Genomic DNA, 26,933 nt, shown 5'->3' on the forward strand with positions numbered 1-26,933 from the left:
ACAAACCTGAGGTGACATACACTGGGATTGTGACCAGAGTCTGATCCTGTATGACACATCCCTACACAATTACCTGTAAACTAACAAACCTGAGGTGACATACACTGGGATTGTGACCAGAGTCTGATCCTGTATGACACATCCCTACACAATTACCTGTAAACTAACAAACCTGAGGTGACATACACTGGGATTGTGACCAGAGTCTGATCCTGTATGACACATCCCTTCACAATTACCTGTAAACTAACATACCTGAGGTGACATACACTGGGATTGTGGCCAGAGCCTGATCCTGTATGACACATCCCAATACAATTACCTGGACACTAACATACCTGACCTGACATACACTGGGATTGTGACCAGTGTCTGATCCCATATGACACATCCTTATACAATTACCTGGACACTAACATACCTGAGGTGACATACACTGGGATTGTGACCAAAGCCTGATCCTGTATGACACATCCCTCCCCACTTACCTGGACACTAACATACCTGAGGTGACATACACCTGGGATTGTGACCAGAGCCTGATCCTGTGTGACACATCCGTCCACACTTTCCTGGACACTAACATACCTGAGGTGACATACACTGGGATTGTGACCAGAGCCGGATCCTGTGTGACACATCCGTCCACACTTACCTGGACACTAACATACCTGAGGTGAAAATCACCTGGGATTGTGACCTGAGACTGATCCTGTATGACACATCACTAAACAATTACCTGGACAATAACATACTTCAGTTGACATACACTGGGATTGTGACTAGAGCCTGATCCTGTGTGACACATCCGACCACACTTACCTTGACACTAACATACCTGAGGTGACATACACCTGGGATTGTGACCAGGGCCTGATCCTGTGTGACACATCCGTCCACACTTACCTGGACTCTAACATACCTGAGGTGACATACACCTGGGATTGTGACCAGAGCCTGATCCTGTATGACACATCCCTCCACACTTAACTGGACACTAACATACCTCAGGTGACATACACTGGGATTGTTACCAGAGCCGGATCCTGTGTGACACATCCGTCCACACTTACCTGGACTCTAACATACCTGAGGTGACATACACTGGGATTGTGACCAAAGCCTGATCCTGTATGACACATCCCTCCCCACTTACCTGGACACTAACATACCTGAGGTGAAAATCACCTGGGATTGTGACCTGAGACTGATCCTGTATGACACATCACTAAACAATTACCTGGACAATAAAATACTTCAGGTGACATACACTGGGATTGTGACTAGAGCCTGATCCTGTATGACACATCCCTCCACACTTACCTGGACACTAACATACCTGATCCTGTATGACACATCCCTTCACAATTACCTGTAAACTAACATACCTGAGGTGACATACACTGGGATTGTGACCAGGGCCTGATCCTGTGTGACACATCCCTCCACACTTACACAATTACCTGTAAACTAACATACCTGAGGTGACATACACTGGGATTGTGACCAAGGGCTGATCCTGTGTGACACATCTGTCCACACTTACCTGGACACTAACATACCTGAGGTGACATACACCTGGGATTGTGACCAGAGCCTGATCCTGTGTGACACATCCGACCACACTTACCTTGACACTAACATACCTGAGGTGACATACACCTGGGATTGTGACCAGTGTCTGATCCTGTGTGACACATCCGTCCACACTTACCTGGACTCTAACATACCTGAGGTGACATACACCTGGGATTGTGACCAGAGCCTGATCCTCTGTGACACATTCCTCCACACTTACCTGGACACTAACATACCTGAGGTGACATACACTGGGATTGTGACCAAGGGCTGATCCTGTGTGACACATCCCTCCACACTTACCCGGACACTAACATATCTGACCTGACATACACTGGGATTGTGACCAGAGCCTGATCCAGTGTGACACATCTGTCCACACTTACCTGGACACTAACATACCTGAGGTGACATACACCTGGGATTGTGACCAGAGCCTGATCCTCTGTGACACATTCCTCCACACTTACCTGGACACTAACATACCTGAGGTGACATACACTGGGATTGTGACCAGAGCCTGATCCTGTTTGACACATCCCTAAACAATTACTTGGACAATAACATACCTCAGGTGACATACACTGGGATTGTTACCAGAGCCTGATCCTGTGTGACACATCCGTCCACACTTACCTGGACTCTAACATACCTGAGGCGACATACACCTGGGATTGTGACCAGAGCCTGATCCTGTATGACACATCCCTAAACAATTACCTGGACAAGAACATACCTCAGGTGACATACACTGGGATTGTGACCAGAGCCTGATCCTATGTGACACATCCGTCCACACTTACCTGGACACTAACATACCTGAGGTGACATACACCTGGGATTGTGACCAGTGCTTGATCCTGTATGACACATCCCTCCACACTTACCTGGACACTAACATACCTGAGGTGACATACACTGGGATTGTGATCAGAGTCTGATCCTGTATGACACATCCCTAAACAATTACCTGAACACTTACATACCTGAGGTGACATACACTGGGATTGTGACCAGAGCCTGATCCTGTGTGACACATCCCTCCACACTTACCAATAAATTAACATGCTTGAGGTTAAAAACACTTGGATTATGAGTGCATAACCCAAGCTAGTTGACACATCCTTCCACAGTTATTTTTAGTGCGCAAAATCACAGTCGCCATTTATTCCATGTAAATAAAGTGAGATAAGAAGATGAGTAAAACACAGGTGTCTGGTATATAGCACAAGATAAGTGACCCAAAAGGTGGCAAAAGGCCCATCGGGCCTGTATTAAGTACATATTTCTTTTATCTAAACTAGACAAGAAGCTGTAAAGTTTCCACTAACTTGAGACACTGATGGTCATCTGAGGTGTCATACTGACCAAAATAATTTTACAAGACTTGGTAAGGGAAATATATATTTGTAAAATATTGGTTAACATTTATCTGATGGAATTGAGAAATAGTAAGAAATATCTGAACTAAACAAAAGACAGAAAGGTAATCTCAGATTTCTAATGAATCTAAAAATATCAGAGCACTGTTCAGGACCGTGAAAGAATTATAGATATCATATTTTCAAATCTTGTTGCCGCCATCTATTTGATGAATAATAAATATAAGTTTGAAATGGTCTATTCAAATCTTAGAACATTAATTTCAGATCCTAATAAAAATAACAACTGGACAGAAAGTGATGATTTAAAATACTTTTGGATAACATTTGCTTCATGAATCTGAAAACGTCAAAACAGATTTAGTCTTTAGATCATAGAATAAGTGATTTACACTGTCCATGAGGGGTTATATTACAATGATATCACAGTACACAATACCACTGTAGCAATTATCTGTGATCCCAGTACACAATACCACTGTAGCAATTATCTGTGATCCCGGTATAAAATACCACTGTAGCAATTATCTGTGATCCCGGTATAAAATACCACTGTAGCAATTATCTGTGATCCCGGTATAAAATACCACTGTAGCAATTATCTGTGATCCCGGTATAAAATACCACTGTAGCAATTATCTGTGATCCCGGTATAAAATACCACTGTAGCAATTATCTGTGATCCCGGTATAAAATACCACTGTAGCAATTATCTGTGATCCCGGTATAAAATACCACTGTAGCAATTATCTGTGATCCCGGTATAAAATACCACTGTAGCAATTATCTGTGATCCCGGTATAAAATACCACTGTAGCAATTATCTGTGATCCCGGTATAAAATACCACTATATCAATCATCTGTGATCCCAGTATATAATACCACTGTAGCAATTATCTGTGATCCCGGTATAAAATACCACTGTAGCAATTATCTGTGATCCCAGTATAAAATACCATTATATCAATCATCTGTGATCCCAGTATATAATACCACTGTAGCAATTATCTGTGATCCCGGTATAAAATACCACTGTAGCAACTATCTGTGATCCCAGTATAAAATACCACTATATCAATCATCTGTGATCCCAGTATATAATAACACTGTAGCAATTATCTGTGATCCCGGGATAAAATACCACTGTAGCAATTATCTGTGATCCCGGGATAAAATTCCACTGTAGCAATTATCTGTGATCCCGGTATAAAATCCCACTGTAGCAACTATCTGTGATCCCAGTATAAAATACCACTATATCAATCATCTGTGATCCCAGTATATAATACCACTGTAGCAATTATCTGTGATCCCGGTATAAAATACCACTGTAGCAATTATCTGTGATCCGGTATAAAATGCCTTTGAATCAATTATCTGTGATCCCAGTACAAAATACCTTTGAATCAATTATCTTTGATCCAAATACAAAATACCTTTGAATCAATTATCTGTGATCCAAATACAAAATACCTTTAAATCAATTATCTGTGATCCAAATACAAAATACCTTTGAATCAATTATCTGTGATCCAAATTCAAAATACCTTTGAATCAATTATCTGTGATCCAAATACAAAATACCTTTGAATCAATTATCTGTGATCCAAATACAAAATACCTTTGAATCAATTATCTGTGATCCAAATACAAAATACCTTTGAATCAATTATCTGTGATCCAAATACAAAATACCTTTGAATCAATTATCTGTGATCCAAATACAAAATACCTTTGAATCAATTATCTGTGATCCAAATACAAAATACCTTTGAATCAATTATCTGTGATCCAAATACAAAATACCTTTGAATCAATTATCTGTGATCCAAATACAAAATACCTTTGAATCAATTATCTGTGATCCAAATACAAAATACCTTTGAATCAATTATCTGTGATCCAAATACAAAATACCTTTGAATCAATTATCTGTGATCCAAATACAAAATACATTTGAATCAATTATCTGTAATCCCAGTACAAAATACCTTTGAATCAATTATCTTTGATCCAAATACAAAATACCTTTGAATCAATTGTCTGTGATCCAAATACAAAATACATTTGAATCAATTATCTGTGATCCAAATACAAAATACCTTTAAATCAATTATCTGTGATCCAAATACAAAATACCTTTGAATCAATTATCTGTGATCCAAATTCAAAATACCTTTGAATCAATTATCTGTGATCCAAATACAAAATACCTTTGAATCAATTATCTTTGATCCCAGTACAAAATACCAATGTAACTATTATATCCCTGGTATTGCTCTGTGGCTACCTTCCCCTTCCTGTTTTAAATGCCTACCTTCTCCAGTTTTCAGTGTGTTCAAAAGGCATCCTTACATGTTTAATAACATCCTACATGTTCCGACACTGTGACCTTGTGTTGATCCATCCACCCACACTATTGTTTCCTGAGGCAATACCCAACATTACACATGTGCAGTCAACCTTGGTATTCATCCACACTCAAATAACTCCAATGTCAATCAACCTGTGTTTACCTGTGTCTACCTGTGTCTACCGGTGTCTACCGGTGTCTACCTGTGTCTATCGGTGTCTACCTGTGTCTTCCTGTCATAAACAGAATGGTGCTGGAACAAATTAATAACCAAATATAATTTGCTGTACATTACATATCCCCATACAATGTTTTTATGCCTTTCACTCTCATTACAAGTTCACCTGGAATAAAGCATTGCCATTGACAAGATTCATTATTAGGACCCCCTCAGACATGTTTAGATCAACCTCATCATACATGTCCAAGACTGTAAACAATTACCCATACAACTGACAACAAGTTCTGATATCACAATAGACAGGTATATATCTACACCAGTACCATACTCCGATGTCACATTAGACAGGTATATATCTATACCAGTACCATACTCTGGTGTCACAATAGACAGGTATATATCTATACCAGTACCATACTCTGATGGCACAATAGACAGGGATATATCTACACCAGTACCATCCTCTGATGTCACATTAGACAGATTTATATCTACACCAGTACCATACTCTGGTGTCACAATAGACAGGTATATATCTATACCAGTACCATACTCTGATGTCACAATAGACAGGTATATATCTACAACAGTACCATGCTCTGATGTCACATTAGACAGATATATATCTACACCAGTACCATACTCTGATGTCACAATAGACAGGTATATATCTACACCAGTACCATATTCTGATGTCACAATAGACAGGTATATATCTACACCAGTACCATATTCTGATGTCACAATAGACAGGTATATATCTACACCAGTACCATATTCTGATGTCACAATAGACAGGTATATATCTACACCAGTACCATATTCTGATGTCACAATAGACAGGTATATATCTACACCAGTACCATATTCTGATGTCACAATAGACAGGTATATATCTACACCAGTACCATATTCTGATGTCACAATAGACAGGTATATATCTACACCAGTACCATATTCTGATGTCACAATAGACAGGTATATATCTACACCAGTACCATATTCTGATGTCACAATAGACAGGTATATATCTACACCAGTACCATATTCTGATGTCACAATAGACAGGTATATATCTACACCAGTACCATATTCTGATGTCACAATAGACAGGTATATATCTACACCAGTACCATATTCTGATGTCACAATAGACAGGTATATATCTACACCAGTACCATATTCTGATGTCACAATAGACAGGTATATATCTACACCAGTACCATATTCTGATGTCACAATAGACAGGTATATATCTACACCAGTACCATATTCTGATGTCACAATAGACAGGTATATATCTACACCAGTACCATATTCTGATGTCACAATAGACAGGTATATATCTACACCAGTACCATATTCTGATGTCACAATAGACAGGTATATATCTACACCAGTACCATATTCTGATGTCACAATAGACAGGTATATATCTACACCAGTACCATATTCTGATGTCACAATAGACAGGTATATATCTACACCAGTACCATATTCTGATGTCACAATAGACAGGTATATATCTACACCAGTACCATATTCTGATGTCACAATAGACAGGTATATATCTACACCAGTACCATATTCTGATGTCACAATAGACAGGTATATATCTACACCAGTACCATATTCTGATGTCACAATAGACAGGTATATATCTACACCAGTACCATATTCTGATGTCACAATAGACAGGTATATATCTACACCAGTACCATATTCTGATGTCACAATAGACAGGTATATATCTACACCAGTACCATATTCTGATGTCACAATAGACAGGTATATATCTACACCAGTACCATATTCTGATGTCACAATAGACAGGTATATATCTACACCAGTACCATATTCTGATGTCACAATAGACAGGTATATATCTACACCAGTACCATATTCTGATGTCACAATAGACAGGTATATATCTACACCAGTACCATATTCTGATGTCACAATAGACAGGTATATATCTACACCAGTACCATATTCTGATGTCACAATAGACAGGTATATATCTACACCAGTACCATATTCTGATGTCACAATAGACAGGTATATATCTACACCAGTACCATATTCTGATGTCACAATAGACAGGTATATATCTACACCAGTACCATATTCTGATGTCACAATAGACAGGTATATATCTACACCAGTACCATATTCTGATGTCACAATAGACAGGTATATATCTACACCAGTACCATATTCTGATGTCACAATAGACAGGTATATATCTACACCAGTACCATATTCTGATGTCACAATAGACAGGTATATATCTACACCAGTACCATATTCTGATGTCACAATAGACAGGTATATATCTACACCAGTACCATATTCTGATGTCACAATAGACAGGTATATATCTACACCAGTACCATATTCTGATGTCACAATAGACAGGTATATATCTACACCAGTACCATATTCTGATGTCACAATAGACAGGTATATATCTACACCAGTACCATATTCTGATGTCACAATAGACAGGTATATATCTACACCAGTACCATATTCTGATGTCACAATAGACAGGTATATATCTACACCAGTACCATATTCTGATGTCACAATAGACAGGTATATATCTACACCAGTACCATATTCTGATGTCACAATAGACAGGTATATATCTACACCAGTACCATATTCTGATGTCACAATAGACAGGTATATATCTACACCAGTACCATATTCTGATGTCACAATAGACAGGTATATATCTACACCAGTACCATATTCTGATGTCACAATAGACAGGTATATATCTACACCAGTACCATATTCTGATGTCACAATAGACAGGTATATATCTACACCAGTACCATATTCTGATGTCACAATAGACAGGTATATATCTACACCAGTACCATATTCTGATGTCACAATAGACAGGTATATATCTACACCAGTACCATATTCTGATGTCACAATAGACAGGTATATATCTACACCAGTACCATATTCTGATGTCACAATAGACAGGTATATATCTACACCAGTACCATATTCTGATGTCACAATAGACAGGTATATATCTACACCAGTACCATATTCTGATGTCACAATAGACAGGTATATATCTACACCAGTACCATATTCTGATGTCACAATAGACAGGTATATATCTACACCAGTACCATATTCTGATGTCACAATAGACAGGTATATATCTACACCAGTACCATATTCTGATGTCACAATAGACAGGTATATATCTACACCAGTACCATATTCTGATGTCACAATAGACAGGTATATATCTACACCAGTACCATATTCTGATGTCACAATAGACAGGTATATATCTACACCAGTACCATATTCTGATGTCACAATAGACAGGTATATATCTACACCAGTACCATATTCTGATGTCACAATAGACAGGTATATATCTACACCAGTACCATATTCTGATGTCACAATAGACAGGTATATATCTACACCAGTACCATATTCTGATGTCACAATAGACAGGTATATATCTACACCAGTACCATATTCTGATGTCACAATAGACAGGTATATATCTACACCAGTACCATATTCTGATGTCACAATAGACAGGTATATATCTACACCAGTACCATATTCTGATGTCACAATAGACAGGTATATATCTACACCAGTACCATATTCTGATGTCACAATAGACAGGTATATATCTACACCAGTACCATACTCTGATGTCACAATAGACAGGAATATATCTACACCAGTACCATACTCTGATGTCACAATAGACAGGTACATGTATATATCTACATCAGAACCATATTCTGATGTCACAATAGACAGGTATATATCTACACCAAAACCATACTCTGATGTCACAATAGACATATATATATCTACACCAGTACCATATTATGATGTCACAATAACCTGGTATATATCTACAGACAGGTATATATCTACACCAGGACCATACTCTGATGTCACAATAGACAGGAATATATCTACACCAATACCATACTCTAATGTCACAATAGACAGGTATATATCTACTCCAGTACCATACTCTGATGTCACATTAGACAGGTATATATCTACACCCGTACCATACTCTGATGTCACAATAGACAGATATATATCTACACCAGTACCATATTCTGATGTCACAATAACCTGGTATATATCTACATCAGTACCATATTCTGACATCATAAAAGACAGTTTACCTGTATATTAAAATATCATTTTTAACACTTTTTGTTAAGAACAGTGATAGTGCTCAGCTCTATACCAATAGTTAAGTTTGGTTTAACAACACTAGTTATATTCAGTTTTGTAACAATTATTATACACTTTGGTAACAATAGTTATTTTAGTTTTAGTAGGGTATTCACTCATGATCACGCACGTGCATCGTTAGGGGTACGCGGTGCACTCTGTGTAAATTAACATGGCTGGTTGTCAGTATGACAGGTCCACATTAGACTTACCTGACGGTACAGCATCAGTCGTCCACAGGTAAACCTGGTCCTCCGTCTCACCTGGTCACTGGCAGTAATAAAAGCCGCTTGTCACGTGACAGATGTTGTAGATAACGATTACTTGTGAGGAGCCTGAGTGGGCCGCTTACGCCCGACATTAAGAAAACATATGTATCGTTAGCTATTGAGACAGGGAGATATACCAATCTAACGAGGGAACAAAGACTGTACTGGTTGTAACTCAGAGAAGACCGGTGTAATTTTATTATAATTTGTAGAAATTACCACGATTTAGGATTAAAAATACACAAGGTCTTTTAAAATTTTGCCGACAGCTTTCTATGATTATATTTGTGCAATTATTATGTGTTGACACTATTGCAGTCATTCGTAAGCTTGGCAGATATATATATATATATATGAACATAATGAAATAGTATGGCAAAAGCTTAGGTTATAGTATGTTACGTAAGATGCACGGACTTCTATTTTATATAGCAATCTACTGATGATATATACATGTATAGAGTCTATGTGCACAATGCATATTTTAATTTCTGTAAAGAAAATCCTCTTCTCTTTTGATTGCTAATTAAAATATGATTATTTGATAATAAAGCAATATATGATTCAAGCAACTTATGGAAAGACAAGAGAAAAGAAAGATAATTGTTTACAGCATTTATGGCTAAATTGACATGCGTGTTAGTGGTCTACAGCTGACATTAGACTGACTAGGGAGCTAGTATTGTTGCTTTCAATTTAACAGCTAAACCACTGCCTTTAAATTATGTTAGTCCTGGCGTTTTGTAATTTCCTGAATTTTGAAAGATCGGTAGATATGCAAACTTGACGGTACGCACATCAATACGCACATCAATACCAAGGACAGACGTGTAACGGACACATATATCTATTACACTAGAGACAGACACGTGTGTTTTTAAATTTTTAAATGTATATATACTCTAATTTATGTGATTTGAAATAATGTAATCGGGGGAGGATGTTGCCGAGTTGTGGCACGGGCTTAGATAGCCTAATTCCGTGGTTGTGGTAATTTTTGTGACGTCCAATCCCACATGATTTCAATGACGTTATATATATGTAATACAATTGGTTGGAACAGAGACATATAAATTATATATACGTCTCTGGTTGAAACTAATTATTTTACACGAGGGGACACGGCCCTCTGTCAAGGTCACACCTCAGCCGGTCAACCGCAACATTATCAAGCTTTCCGTCTGTAATATTTATATTTTAAACGGACGCATGGGAGAAGATAGAGGTATAGGTAAACCAACCTGTAAAAATGCAAGTGTTGTAGATTATTGTATAGGTAATTTTGAATTTATTAAATTAGTAGAAGATTTTTCGATACAAGAATTCTCTTCTTTATTGTCTGATGTACATTGCCCAATTCACATTTGTCTATGTATTAATCAAAATGTACACTTAAATAACAATGGTGATACTGTTGATTCTGAAGGTCAGAGGTTTTTATCAAGACCAAAGAGATGGAATACTGATTCGAAAGATATTTTTGTAAAACATGTGGCTGATAGAAAACTATATATAGATAGCATTATTGATGGTATGGATGACACTGAGAATGTTGTAAATTTGGATTTTATTAATGACACTGTACATAAATTATGTGAAATTTTCATCGGTGCTGCCAAACATGCTTTTGGAAATACCCAACCCAATAACCGCACTAAAAATAATTTCAATTTTAAAAAACCATGGTTTACCAAAGAATGTAAATCTGCTCGACAAAATTACAGAAAAGCCAAAAGATTTTATAAAAGGTATGGGGAAATAAGTTTAAAAGAGGACTTATATGATAAGGAGCGTAAATATCATAAAACACTGAGCACTGCTGTCAAGAATCATAAAACTCAGATTAAAAGCAAATTAAAAAATCTGAGGACTAGAAATCCGAAAGAATATTGGAAAATAATAAATAAGGGTGCTCCAAAGAAAAACACATGTAAGGCAAATATCGATGATCTTTTTGACTTTTTTAGCAAAAGTTTCAATAATGATTTTGATGGTGATGACAATCATATACTGTCCCTTGATGAACTCAAAGAGTTGTCTAACCTTGAAACTAATACCTTTATAAATGGTCCAATTACTCCAAGTGAAATTTTGAAATGTGTCAATAGATTGAAATCTAATAAGGCTGTTGGTGATGATTTAGTATGTAATGAATATATCAAATCAACTACTGACATAATGCTTCCATTATATGTTAAAATGTTTAACTATATACTTGATTCTGGTAATGTACCAGAAGCATGGCTTATGGGTAATATTATCCCCGTGTTTAAAAATAAAGGTGATATGTATGACGCTAAAAACTATAGACCAATCACACTGGTCAGTTGCCTAGGTAAACTATTTACAGCTGTAATTAATGAGCGTCTAAATACATATGCAGACAATGTCGAACTTATACTTGAAAACCAAGCAGGTTTTCGTAGGCAACATTCTACTATAGATCATATATTTTCTTTATACTCTTTAATTCAACTTTCAAAACAATTCAAAAACCGTATGTATTGTGCTTTCATAGATTTTGAGAAAGCGTTCGACAGTGTCTGGAGAATAGGGTTGTGGAATAAATTAATAACAAATAATGTAGATGGAAAATGTTTTAAAGTTATTGTTAATATGTACAATGGAATTAAGGCTAAAGTTATGAAAGATGGAACATTCTCCGATATCTTCACCTGTAATTCCGGGGTTAGGCAGGGTGAAAATCTTTCTCCATTTTTATTTTCATTGTATCTAAATGACCTTGAAATGTTTTTAGAATCTAATGATTGTACAGGCCTATCAAATTTGGCGGGAAAACTTGAGAATGAGTTACAAATATATCTCAAGTTGTATGTAATGTTATATGCTGACGACACTATTTTGTTAGCAGACACCCCAGAAGATTTACAAAAACAACTTAATGTGTTTTATGATTATTCAAAATTGTGGCATCTTAAAGTAAATATCGATAAAACAAAAGTGATGATATTTGGCAGAGGGAGAGTATCCCAAAATATACGTTTTACTTATAACAGAAATGAAGTAGAAATTGTGAAAAATTTCAAATATCTTGGTGTTCATTTTACTCAAAATGGTTTCACGCAGTTAAATATTAGACAATTATACGATAAGGGCCTTAGAGCAATGTATGGTGCTATTGCTAAATGCAGAAACCATAATCTATCAATTGACTGTAAATTAGATATTTTCGATAAAGCTATCAAGCCTGTCATGTTGTATGGTTGTGAAGTCTGGGTTTTTTGTGATTACAAACTTTTAGAACGTTTACATTTAAAATTCTGTAAACATATTCTTCAGGTGAAAACATCGACACCCAATTTCATGATTTATGGGGAATTAGGAAGATTTCCTCTGAGTATAAATATCAAAGTTAGAATGATTGGATTTTGGGCCAAATTGTTAGAACCAATACCTAATAAGTTAAGTAATAAAATGTATAAAATTATTATAAACTATAATACTCAATGGTTGAATTGTATTAAAAATATCCTTGATGAATGTAATTTAATAAATATATTTGAAAGTCAAGAATTCCAAAGTACCCAATGGTTGAATAATACAGTTTTCCATATACTAAAAGATAAATTCATTAATAATTGGAGAAGCGATGTTTTCAATTCATCTAAAGGGACCAATTACAGAATTTTTAAAAATGACTTAGTATTAGAAAAATACCTGCTAGATCTCCCTCCAAGACTAGCAAATGTTTATTGTAAATTTAGAATTTGTAATGTAAAATTTCCTATTGAATGTGGTAGATGGAATAACATTCCAAGAGAAGATAGAAAATGTATGTTTTGTGACCTAAATGAAATTGGAGACGAATATCATTATTTATTTAACTGTAATGACCACCAGATAGTGCAAAACAGAAGAAAATTTATGTCGAGATACTATTTTGAAAGTCCTAGTACTTTAAAGTTTAATACATTATTTAATTATGTCAATAATGAAGAACTAATTTCACTTATAAAATTCCTTAAGCACATAATTGAGCGAATTAACACTGGCCATTAACACCATGATTTATATGTAAACTGTACTATATATATATGTATATAATTCTCTACACTGTAACCAGTTTGCGAGAATAAAAACACATTCGATTTCGTTTGTCTAGAAAGTCTTCATAAAAATATCCGAAAATCTCCGATTGGTCACACCAGAGACATTTTTTTTCAAGCCAGTTTATATATATATATATACGTGACGTCTCTGGTCACTCTGACCTAGACATTGTTAAATCACGGAATAACCGTTATATTTGCTTTCTAAGTCCGTGGTTAAATGCTATCGTGCATTATAATATCAATGCAGAATGCAATTTTTATGTAACTCTTAAGGACAAAGTTCAGTGAAAACCCGTGTAAACAATCCTAAACCACTCTCGACACCGGTGTACAAATATTAGTTCGTGCGGAGAAGTACTTAGAGGTTTCATCATTTAATATGATATTAATTGCGTTTTGCTTTAATTTCCTTCCGCTCAACTTCGCATAGATTTTTTGAAGGACAGTGAGAATGGAAACTTCGGTATGTAATCCATCCTGTTTTTGATTGGCCGGGAGCAGTCGGGAACCATCGGCACTTTCCGCTAACGGAAAGTTCCGAGAGGCCACATAATTTATTGGAGTAGTCTCCTCTTCATTTCCGGGTAAAATGACCAAAACATGGTGTGCTCGCTGCCATCCCGTCGTCAAGTGTAAAATACTTGTCAGTGTATCCATGACAATTGCAAAAGTAGGTATACACAATATTAAATATAATTTTCAATTTTCTTACTCGGGAGAACATGCTATTGATAGTTCTTAACCTCAGACCGTGACGCTAGCAGACGACCATCTGGCACACTAAGTTACTGTACAGTCAATGACTGAATGGCCAGAACGTTGTCTTCTTCTTCTTCCTGGTAGGACTGGACTCATTATTTAGTGATTATATTCTGGCGCATGGAGGATACACATCTTCAAAATCGAGCTATTTACAATGCAAATATTCCGGTATTTACAATTAAAACTTCGTTTATCAGGCTGTGTTTACTTCCCTTGTTAAGGTCGTGCCTGAGGAGGTTAGGGCGACTCGGATACGGTCTTCTGTTTGGTGGTCCCTTACTCCTGACGGTATGGAGTTCATGTGATGATGGTCCGGGGAAGAAAGGAAAACGTGTAGGTTACTACTCTGGTGGTTATTTGTCCGAGTTTGGTAACTAATGCAGCTCTGGTATAGCAGGTCGGGGAAAACCACTAACTTGCGTATGATACGCAAACTCGCCTATTATACGGCAATAGGGGTATGGATTTGTTACTAAAAATAGCCAAAATCATTTTAATCTTAACTTTTTCAAATTGTTTGTCCAAGTCGCATTTATTCAGTCATGAAACATAATACAAATGCAAAAATAAACTTTATTTGCATGTGGGTACCAAACATAGATGCAATACTTCCGGTAAAGTTGCATCAAGTTTCTAAGTAGCCAACACTTTCAGTAAACATCTTTTAGCAAAATATTATTTACCTTGTCGTAAATTAATGCAATTTTTAATATTATCTTGCAAAAGTTACTATTAAAGCGATTTGGTTTATTTTTAGTAACAAATCCATACTCCAACTGGCGTATAATATGCGTATTATATGCAAGTTGGTGGTTTTCCCCAACCTGATTAGTGATTGGTAAGTGTGGCAGATTTTAATTGTATATAAGATTACGGTTGCCTTTGAGCTAGAATTTCCCTTAAGCTCAATGACAGAGCGTCTGACTAGGAACTTAGGGATCGTGGGTTCGGGTTCATGTGGTGACAGGGAGTTAGAACCTGGGTTGTGGTGTTCGAGGGCAAATACATTTAAAAAGGGGGGAGTAGTGTGGCATATTTCCTGTTACATAAGTAGAACATGACAGCTCTGTTTATGGATCTGTGTGCCTCCAGTGGTTCACAGTGTATTAGCCATACACAACTAAAAAGTACTAAAATAAATCCACCAATTTTTTTTTTAAGGTGAAATAACTTGGTGCAAATCGACCCGGGGCAACCTGATACAGTTGTCAGACCTTCCTAACTTGATACAGATGCTCCACCAATTGAGATATGTAGGAGCCAATGATCGACCAAGTCCAGTCCAAATACATTCATGTCTCTTTTTCCTAAGTCCTTGCCACAGAAGACATCACTATTTACAATCCAGGTTAGGGTTCCCCCTTGCCAAGCATACACCCAATGCTTGAAACAAGGGTTGGTCAAAGGCACCAATGTAACAGGAGAGGAAAAATGCACCGCCAGACCAGGATTCTAAACTGGGACTCATCGAACTCTAGACGGACACTCCTGATTGAGCTACATGTACTTGGTGACAGAAGATTGACCCTTTCTAGTCCCACTACATATATAGAATATGCTTAGGAAAACTTAATATAAACTGATAAAGAAAAGGTGACAAGAGTTGTAATGGATGCAGTTGTGTCTTGCTTTGTTAAAATATGCTAAATTTGTTACCAAATGATTAACTGTTATGTCTGCTATTGGAATACATGTATTATCTGTTCAAAACAATTTCTAATGGTTCAGTGATATTTTGGGACATTGATGAACCGGTTGGGTTATGTCTGTAGGTTAAACTGATGCACTTAGTAGTGTGTATGGCCACCACTAGAGAGGTACAGATGTTTTGTAGCTTGGTCATTTCAGTACTGAGATGTTTCAGTTATTATAGAAGACATTTCGATTGTTGATATTTTTTAAGATTTTCTGCACTTGGACTGAAATTTCATATTTGTACTTTGTTCCCTTTTTGTGACCATTGTGTTGCTGAATTTAATTTCAGATTCTTCAGCAATTTTCTTCTTTACAAAAAAGTATGAACAAAACATCAAGAATTCCCATTAGTTATGATCACTGTATTGCAACACCACCGCATTGAGCTGGTGTAACGTGGGATGTTGTAAGTTGGGATGTTGTTCCACTCTTGAATGAATTCCTGTAGATACTACTGCAAGTTGGAGGTCTTAATTCCTTATCAGCTGATGTCGTAAGCTCATTCCAAGAACATCCTAATTGTTCTTTATTTGGTTTGGGATAGATCAGGGGATTTTACAGGCCAATGACAAAATTGTTATACCTCAAACTTTGGCAGACTCTTATCCATTTTTTTTTTACAGTTTAATGAAAAAACGTTATATTGTGTTTCAGATGATGCCGATACAATTCATTGATTATATTGAATATTTACCAAAGTTTTAGTCTTAATTTGTTAATAAACTGTAAAAGTTGATGCATTATATTGAGGACTCTGGTATGATCTTTCAAAATTTTGTAGATTTTTCATATTTATACATGCAATGTTATTAACAACCCAAGGTTGTTGACTTTTTTCTTGTGATTTTTCAGGACTGAAATTGCCATATACCTCTAATTTTTAGCTCGCCTATTCGGAGAATAAGGGGGCTAATGTAGACACCGCAGCGTCAGCATCCCACTTCACTGAGGGGAAGCCATTTTAGGGGCTAAAACTGGTTAATTGGACTTGGTTAAAGTTTTTGGGCAAGTTTGCTTGTGCAGTGTTGAATCGGTCACCACCATCAATATGCTGTTTACTATTTCACGTTGTCTGGTCATCTCTTCTTTTGAAATGTACAACATGTTCAGGTACAGCAAAACCTTGTTATATTGCCACCATTGAGAATTGATATGTGCCTAGTAGAATAATCCAACATTCCTTCACCTAAATAAGTGAACACAGTCTCCAGAAATCCAGTACAGGTTGCTAGGTACAACATGTTTTGGCTACAAGAAGTTAGCCAATATTCATAATGATAAGTACATAGCGTATACATAACTATTTATGTAAAAGCCTAAGTTTTATGTGTGTATTGCAGGAATGAGGATTTTGTTGAGGCCTGGATGCCTTCGGAGGACTTCATGGCGGCTAAACATTGGATGTAGACTGTCAGACTGGTGTCAACGGATATCCTATTACTTGAGCAAACTGGTAAAAATTAAAATGTATAACATCCCTGAAAAATCATGTACATGGTCATAAGAGAGACAAACCTGTAATCATAACTATACTTTGAATGTCTTGTACAGAACTTGTGTATTGCAGAAAGATTGACTTTAGGTCTCTGTTTAACGTACATAGTCTTTTGTGTATACGCATTATTGTATATGTTGGCAAAGTCAGATAAAAAAGAATAATACATGCTTTTACTATGATACACTCAGTTCATATTTAAGTTAATTTATATTAGCACAAACGATGTCAAGTCGCTATCTCCAGTAGTTTTCAATGGATTAGCTTCATTGCCATGAAAGCTCGAACAAGTTTCATAATCGCAATTATCGGACAGTAATTTACGGAGTAATTGCCCTTTATTCATTTGCCCAAACAGTGTCCGCTCAATATCTCAAGAAGTTGTCTAAGGATTAGCTTTAAAACTTCATAGGAAGGTTCTTTACCATAGTAGCTCAGACAAGTTTGATAATCATAATTATCGGGCCGTAATTTACGGAGTTATGGCCCTTTATTCATTTGCCCAAACAGTGTCCGCTCAAGATTTTTTTATGGATTAACTTCAAACTTCATAGTTAGATTCATTACCTTGATAGCTTAGATAAGTTTGATAGCCACCATTGTTCAACTGTAATTAATGGAGATATGGCTCTTTATGTACAGCCATACAAACAACTGCTCATTCATGGTATGACCTGCATATTTTGTTCTGCTTTCGCGGTACCCTTGTTTATTGTTGTTTTCATATGTAATTATATGTATTGTGTATATATATACATGTCTTTGAAAACATTTAAATTGAGTCACTTCGTTTTAAGTAAGGATAGCTGGTAATATGGTATTTTTTGAAGGAGATGTACTCATTTTAATATTTGTTTGTTCCGTTTCTTTTGTTCAGTTTGCTCTACATAAAACTGTGTGAATCAGCAGACTTGATGAGAAATGTAATGTTTGATGTTTATTAAAAGTAATACCTGTGGTACTTACTGTATGGTAACTCACCATTGTGGATGTCATACCATTAGTCTTCGACTACTATCAAACCTTGTTTATGTGCCACCATTTGTTCATTGGCATTATAAAGTGGTTCAGTGATACATTGAAGGAGATATATGCAAGAATTGTGAAGATCTCTAAATATTTTGGCATAGGCAAAGTTTAAATAACACGAGGATATCATATTGAGGTTTTACTGTAACTAGGTGATTGGCTCATTCATGAAATCATACTTGTGTACTCCTAACATCAATAAGTAATAGCTTAAAAAAGTTACAAATTAATGTGTAGTGCGTTGAGCCACTTCTTGAGTTTCCTTTCCTTAGTTGATATCTTAAACTTTATTTTATTTCAATTTTAACAATGGAATGTCTTATATCTTTGTTACAAAAATGTTCTTTTTCATTTGATCTACCGTTAGTATCAAATGAAGAGTATGTATATGTGCTCCCTTATACAGGTTGGGCACAACGGTGCATATGGGTAATAATCCTGCAATTGTATTGTGTTATTTATTTGATTTAGTTGACAGAATGACGCCCTTTTTTGCTCCAAGTGTTTAAAAGAACTTTGTGTGGTTTTTATTTCACTTTATTCCCCATTTCAGTAATAAAATTGTTACTCAAATGGGTAACTGTTACCCAAATGCAGGATTATTACTCATATGAGCCGTTGTGCCCAACCTGTTATAGTTGGTATTGTAAATTGGGTCACTGTGCAGAGCAAATTCTGTAGATAGTCCTTTTCAGCTGGCAGCAGTGGTGTGGGTGTGCGAGCGGGACCTTTGGAAACTGTTGGTAGGGTTTGCCTTCCTGGTGTTCGTTTTTCTCCTCGGTGTGTGGTTTGTGCTGAAGGATCCTTGTGAGACTGCTACTGCCACACAACAACTGGTGAGTCAGAATAAAGTACACAACAAGTGGCGAGTCAGAATAAAGTACACAACAACTGGTGAGTCAGAATAAAGTACACAACAACTGGCGAGTCAGAAAAAAGTACACAACAACTGGTGAGTCAGAATAAAGTACACAACAACTGGTGAGTCAGAATAAAGTACACAACGAGTGAGCAAGAATAAAGTACACAATAACTGGTGAGTCAGAATAAAGTACACAACAACTGGTGAGTCAGAATAAAGTACACAACAACTGGTGAGTCAGAATATGTAGTACACAACAACTGGTGAGTCAGAATAAATTACACAACTGGGCTGCCTTCGACTCGCAACTCTCAAGTTATCAGATTTATAACTCAGGCAGTCAAACGTGCAGGGTTCTTAATCGAGTGTACTAAAAATAGATTTCAGACGAAAGGTGAAGGTCGTATAAGGAACTCTCGATTTCGGAGAGTTTGGCAGGAGTTAAGATGGCGGACGAAGGAAAGGAATGCGACATATGAGTTTAGATAATTTTGTAATGTGATGAGTTGGAACAAATTGGAAACTTCCCTCAAACTTTCTTGGTTACTCATTTACCATTTGAATGCAAGTAACATTTTCTAAGGCTCAACTTGCCCCGTACCACCACCACCGTGATCACTGATGAGACTTGGTCCAACTATTTCAAGTATTTTCTCAAAAGTTTCTCTTTGTAGTCTAAAGTGTGTCTTAAAATCATCAATGAAATAACGAGGCACAGGTGTCTCTGCAAACATCCCAATTCTTGGCACCTGCTCCCTCATGTGGATCTTCTTACGGTGAAGTAAAATTGCGAGGTTTTGGTGCTGTATGCACCATATAACTTCGTCAGCAGCCAAAATTTCATCCAGCACATGAAATAATAAAACTTTTGCCGCCATATTAACTCGAGAGTAAAGCATTCGACTGGCGGCGAGTTTGGCGTTACTATAAATAACCCAACCCTTACACGAGAGTTGAGAGTCGAAGGCAGCCCTGGTGAATCAGAATAAAGTACACAACAACTGGGGAGTCAGAATAAAGTGCACAACAACTGGGGAGTCAGAATATTAGTTACATGAAAACTGAGTTAGAATATTCTACAGCATATGAGGAAGGAACTACACAGAAATTGACGTCAGTTTAAGTTGCACATCAACTGGTAAGTTACATATCAATTGATTCAGATTGGATTATTAAAACAGAACATATTACACATCCACCAGAGAGAAATAGTGAGTGAGTCAATGTAACACCACAGCTGATGATTCAGAGTAATCTACGCAGGAACTAGTCAGTAAGCATATACAAGACTGTTTGTATACAGATTAAAGTTACACAGATATCTAAATCACATATTTGTATATCATGTAATAGACCTGGTTATACTGTATATACTGCATGTTGTATATGTTCATTAAAATGCAGTTTAAATATGTTGACCTTCTTACTTTCTGTTTGTCAGTGTGAAGACTTTGAGCGTGGATATGTCTCTGGTATGCTGTGCTATGACTTGTGTGTATCCAAAACATTCATTTTACCAAAATGTATTTCCAAGTCGGGTGATATTATGGTAGGTATACATGTATTGACTAAAACTTCATTTTTAGCTCCCCTTGGAACAACGAGTCCTTGTGATATAACTTTAGAATATTTGAGATCCCCAAACAATACAGCTACTTGCTTGGCATGAAAAGATGAAAACATTTGTGCTACCAGGATTGACATTGCCCCAAGGGACTTAGCCCAGGATTATAGCATGAAAATGGTTGAGATTCTAACCATATAATAATATATACCATTGCTGGGTGTATCAACCCCAAGAAACCTGCTGAATCCATGGGAATTAGCCCATGGGTCGAAACTGAGAAACTGTCGAGATCACCACTGTATATGTGTTTGGTGAGCATGAAGAGACAAGAACAATCATGCTACCAAGATTAGCTATGGGTCTGTCCTTGCCTTTGGGACTTAGTCCTCAGGTCATAAAACTAAAACTGAAAATTGAGATCCCACTCCAATGATATACACATACATATGGGTCACAACAAACATGCATCATTGGCAATTGTTGTGGCAAGGAAGAGTGTAGCTTTCCAGGGGGTCTAAAAAGAGAAAATAATTGCAATGTTGCTATTAATGAGAATATTTACCTTGTTTTCTTCAAAATCAAGGTAAGTGATGCGGGCCCAATGAGGCATTTGTTATTATTTGCTTCGCTATTTTACTAAAATGATTGCAAAATTGTTTTGGGGGGAAAATGAATCACTGTAAACTGAATACATAAAATCTGTGAAAATAAGCTGCACATTTATGAACTGAAGAAACTGGTTTTAAAAGTTGAAATTTCAAAAAATCTGTGTTTAATATTAATCATTGAAATAAATTAATGATTATCTTTTAACCAATACTTTCCTTTTCAGACATTCCATTCAAAAAAATCCATTGCAAAGTTCAGGGTTCTTCCCCCAGATGGCACTGCAGTGGAGAATGATAATTTTGATCTTCCATTCCATTTGCGCCCCTTGGAGGGCCAATTAACTAATGATGATTTCCATCACCTACTGGAGCGCTTCATTACTGCCAAATTGGGCCCCATTGATGTGACTGGACTGATTGAGCGCCTCTACAACTTTGCTGATGCAAGTCATGATGGCAAGGTCAGTATTTCACACCACCAGACATCACTCTTGGTGGCCACGGCTGCCATGTTGAAATTATATTGTGAGCTTAAACTCCAGTTCTCTTAAAGGGTTTTCAAAGGAACATAATAGAAATGTTCAGCACCTTGTCCTGGCAAGGCTGTTATTTCTCTGGTCAGTCAGATATCTTAGATGGCCCCATTTTGAAAATCTATTTCGAGCTTAAACTGAAGTTCTGCTGAAGCAGTTTCAATGAAACATTACAGGATGTTCAGTACATGGTTCTGACAAAATGCTGTCATTTGTAAGGTTGGTCAGTTGTCCAAGATAGCTGCCACTGCCTGTGTTAAAAAACTATTTTGAATGTCAACTCCAGTTCTACCAAAGGGATTTCAATTTCATTATAAAGTTGAACCTCATCATTATCTCAAACTCTCGTAACTCGAAGACCCCGTTTATCTTGAAGTATTTCTCCTGTCCAGGTCAAATCTCTTCTTTATCTTAATAAATATGTAGCAGGGTTCAATTGTACATAGGATTAATGTCGCCTTCTAGCTTCGAGCTAGGGGGAGTTTCCCTTTAGCTCAGTGGTAGAGCGTCCGACTAGAACCCTGGAGATCAAGGGTACGATCCCCGGTGGAAGCACACTATTCTCTTTCCTGTTACAAATGGTGTCCGTGGCCCTCTCTGTAGTGACAGGGAGTTAGAACCTGGGTTGTGGTGTTCGAGGGCGAACACATTTAAAAAGGGGGGAGTAGTGTGGCAGGGTTCAATTTACATAGGATTAAGGTCGCCTTCTAGCTTCGAGCTAGGGGGAATTTCCCTTTAGCTCAGTGGTAGAGCATCCCACTAGGAACCTGGAGATCGAGAGTTCGATCCCCGGTGGAAGCACACTATTCTCTTTCCTGTTACAAATAAAACTCAGATAATTCGAAACCTGAAAACTTGAAAAACTTGGATACCTCGAAGTTAGATATTGGTTTCAACAGCGTAAATCCACCATCAAAACATTTTCTACTTAATAGTGTTCGAATTTCATTTCATCACTTATTTAATCTTTGATACAAATAAAACTCAAAACTACGGCATCTCGCCATTCCGTTCTTTTATGAACATCTTTCGTGAGTAGACCAGCATGAAATTGGTAAAAATAATTTACGATAAAGCTTAAGACTGTGAAGTGTGCGTACTGTCAAAACCATGTTGTTCATAATAGAAAACAAACTTCATCAATGTTGATCAACAGTATTCTGTAATTACTGCAAGTTCCTTTAATGATTTGTACACCTAAATTGACGACAGTCCAAACCAGAAAATTGGTCACAAAGCGTGGTCATGCATAAAAGTGTTCCACAGTTAAAATCACAACCTAGGACAGCTTCAGGAGTTCATGTTTTTACAGGAGCCAGTATGGCTTTGAAAGTCAATCGAGAGATTTTAAGAACAATATGATAATTGCTGTTGATTACATCGAGTTGAGGAGGTGTCAGGTGTCACATTTGGCTTTAATGAATCAATATGTTACATGTACGATAGAATCTGTTTGTGTGTGCTTTCATTTAAAGAATCAACTATGCGTACGCTCCATTACAGTGATTTGTTTAAGACTTGCACAATTCCATTTCCGCATTGTATAGTACGAGGTCGGAGACAGCGGGATAGTTTGATTTTAAATGTAACACTACAGCGGTAAAACTTGACGGACCTGCAAATACAAATGCAGACCTTGAACAACTTTGCTAAGACTAGCCAAAAACAGCATTTAATCACTAGGCACGTCCATATTTCATAACAAATTCACAATATGGCCAACCGTTTTGATCGCGTTAAACGAAAGTATGTTTTTCGGAAGTAACTTACTCTATTTTTGTAAGCGTGTTTATTGTAAAATAACAATACATTTTATTTATTCTATTGATTATGTATATCATCCATCAATTGATTATAAGCATTCACTATTAATACAAATCAACCACTGCTAGTATATATATTAACCCGCATAACTTGAATACTCGTATAACTCGGAAGTTTTTCCACGACCCCGTCAACTTGGAGATAACGAGGTTCGACTGTATATGAATATTTACTACATGGTCCTGACAAAGTGTTGTTATTTTTCTTGTTTTTCCAAGAAGGTTGCCATGGCTGCCATCTTCTACTTTTGTGTTTTGTTCAAAGGTCAAATTTGAGCACTGGCCAAATTAAACAGTTAACATAGGTTATAATGGGTAAAATATTTTAAGAATCATCTTCTGAAGTGGCAAAAAGCATTTGGTCCTGATATTAGGCCAATATGCAGCTGGGATAGGGACGTGCTATGAAGTTTTGTTCATGTAAATAACCTGGACTTAATTTCAACTTGTGTGAAAAATGTTGAAAATTAAAACAATATTATATGCAGAATCTTAAGGTCAGGAGTCATGATACTTGGGACATTTTCAGTAGACCAGTACTGCAACTTAAAAATGGTATCAGACTCTATATATGTTTATTCAAGCATGATAGAAGTCCATCGCTAGCAGGATTAGCTCATGGATCTGGCCTCACCCTTTGGGACTTATTCCTAAGTCATTTCTTTGAAACAATAGTGATCCCAACCCTATAACAATGGGCACGCACATACAAATTTTAACCAGATTTGCTTTGAGGCATCGTGTGAACCAGAGCCAAATGTTGGCAAATAATTGCAATATCACTTTTAATGAACCTATTTTGCCAGAATTGCTTAAATATTCAGGTAAGTAATACAGGCCCTTTTGGCCTCTTGCTAATATTTCATCTTTATAGAATTGTTACTGTAGAACTTTCAATTTAGAACTGTTCTATGATTCATGAAGATTTACATATAGAAGTTTTCATCACTGCAATAAGTATTGTATGATAATTGTAAATTGTTATACATGTACTATATTTCAGCTGAACTTGGGTGAGGCGAGCTCCATCTGGGAACTGATCCATATTCATGAGTTTTTTATCCTCTTCCTGTTCCAAGGCGATGCAACATTCCCAGTAATAAATGCCACATGTGGCTCGCTTTATACCTACGACAAAGCCTTCACTCCAGCACTCTATGACAAAATGAATAAAGGCTTTCTTGATAGGATATTTTCCAATACCTACCGCTGGAGTCTTCCTAAGTGGGACAAGAGAGTCAACATAGCTGTTGGGTTGTTGGAAAATGTAGCGTCTTTATCAGAGCGAGTAAATGTTCAATTCCATATGTGCAATGTAGAGTCAACAAATTTTGGCTACACTGATCGATTTGAGGCTAGGTTGACCTACTTTGATGACATAGTGTCACAGAACCATTTTGACCTGGAGGTCAAGGGTCACCCATGCTCTAGAGACGGGGATTGTTTCCATGGTGACTGTATGACAGAGTGTGATACAACATCAGGGACGTGTACAGGTGTACTGAAACAGCCCACACTGGTACACATGTGTAAGATTGTAGAGGAGTACCTGGTATTTGATGCACCAAAGGAGGTGAAGACTGCTCTGAAGGTGCTGCTCTCCCAGTGTTTGGCCCTGACCAACTCCCAGGACAAGGACCCTGCACATATTGTACGCTATAACCTTCTGCTGGACGAACTGTCAAAGTTTCTATGGGACCAAATCAAGAGCAAACCAGTCAACTGGCTGGATCTACCCAAGAAAAAGAGTAGACCTAGCTAGCTGATTATATACAGAAATAGTGGTGGTCTGTGATTTACATAGATAGTAATGTCAATAATTTATATGAATAGTAGCAACTGATGATTTATAGTAAACAGTGACAGTCCATGATTTATATAAAAAGTGACGGTCTATAATTTATATAAATAATGATGGTCTATGATTATATAAACAATGATGGTCTATAATTTATATAAAAAATGATGGTCTTTGATTATATAAACAGTGATGGTCTATGATTTATATAAATAATAATGGTCTATGATTATATAAACAGTGACTGTCTATGATTTATATAAATAGTGATGGTCTATGATTTATATTAACAGTGATGGTCTATGATTATATAAATAGTGACAGTCCATGATTTATATAAGTAGTGACTGTTTATGATGTATATCAATAGTGACCGTCTATGATTTATATAAATGATGACTGTCTATGATTTATATAAATATTGACAGTTCATGATTTATACAAATGATGACGGTCTATGTTATATATAAATAATGACGATCTATGATTTATATAAATAGTGACAGTCCATGATTTATATAAATAATGACTGTCTATTATTTATATAAATAATGACTGTTTAGGATTTATATCAATAATGACTGTCTATTATTTTTATAAATAATGACTGTCTATGATTTATATAAATAGTGACAGTCCATGATTTATATAAGTGATTACTGTCTATGAT

General features: G+C 36.6%; 2 protein-coding genes across 8 annotated transcripts in view; one reads left to right on the plus strand and one right to left on the minus strand.

The window, feature by feature from the left end:
• Window positions 1–10,025, minus strand: part of LOC110452957 — a 125,384-nt gene extending 115,359 nt beyond the window's left edge. For 4 of the 5 annotated variants that reach the window (XM_021501729.1, XM_021501722.1, XM_021501728.1 and 1 more), the window contains exon 1: window positions 9,962–10,025. The gene's annotated coding sequence lies outside the window, so the exon portion shown is untranslated. Of the gene's footprint in view, window positions 1–2,631; window positions 2,741–9,961 lie in introns of those variants that run through there. The other variant, XM_021501723.1, reaches the window with a different exon arrangement.
• Window positions 10,026–14,454: 4,429 nt separating this feature from the next.
• Window positions 14,455–26,663, plus strand: LOC110452965 (protein FAM69B-like). Of its 3 annotated transcripts, none has more exons than XM_021501744.1 (7): window positions 14,455–14,761; window positions 15,075–15,186; window positions 17,889–18,001; window positions 19,768–19,908; window positions 21,376–21,483; window positions 22,334–22,570; window positions 25,469–26,663. In XM_021501744.1, exons 3-7 carry the CDS (start codon window positions 17,891–17,893, stop codon window positions 26,225–26,227), a joined length of 1,356 nt encoding a protein of 451 aa, XP_021357419.1. In that variant the 5' UTR covers window positions 14,455–14,761; window positions 15,075–15,186; window positions 17,889–17,890; the 3' UTR covers window positions 26,228–26,663. The 3 variants fall into 3 exon arrangements, with proteins under 3 accessions (XP_021357419.1, XP_021357421.1, XP_021357418.1); XM_021501746.1 differs by lacking the exon at window positions 15,075–15,186 and adding an exon at window positions 17,433–17,553; XM_021501743.1 differs by lacking the exon at window positions 15,075–15,186.
• The last annotated feature ends 270 nt before the right edge of the window (window positions 26,664–26,933 follow it).

The sequence above is a fragment of the Mizuhopecten yessoensis genome, unplaced genomic scaffold, assembly GCF_002113885.1.
Source record: "Mizuhopecten yessoensis strain PY_sf001 unplaced genomic scaffold, ASM211388v2 scaffold7015, whole genome shotgun sequence".
NCBI classification, from domain to species: domain Eukaryota; kingdom Metazoa; phylum Mollusca; class Bivalvia; order Pectinida; family Pectinidae; genus Mizuhopecten; species Mizuhopecten yessoensis.

Excerpts from the sequence above, each read along its gene's own strand:
- LOC110452965 (XM_021501744.1), top strand. The coding sequence starts at position 17,891 with ATGAGGATTTTGTTGAGGCCTGGATGCCTTCGGAGGACTTCATGGCGG. Across the intron at positions 18,002-19,767 it reads CCTATTACTTGAGCAAACTG|CTGGCAGCAGTGGTGTGGGT; the intron begins GTAAAAATTAAA and ends AGTCCTTTTCAG. Across the intron at positions 19,909-21,375 it reads CTACTGCCACACAACAACTG|TGTGAAGACTTTGAGCGTGG; the intron begins GTGAGTCAGAAT and ends TCTGTTTGTCAG.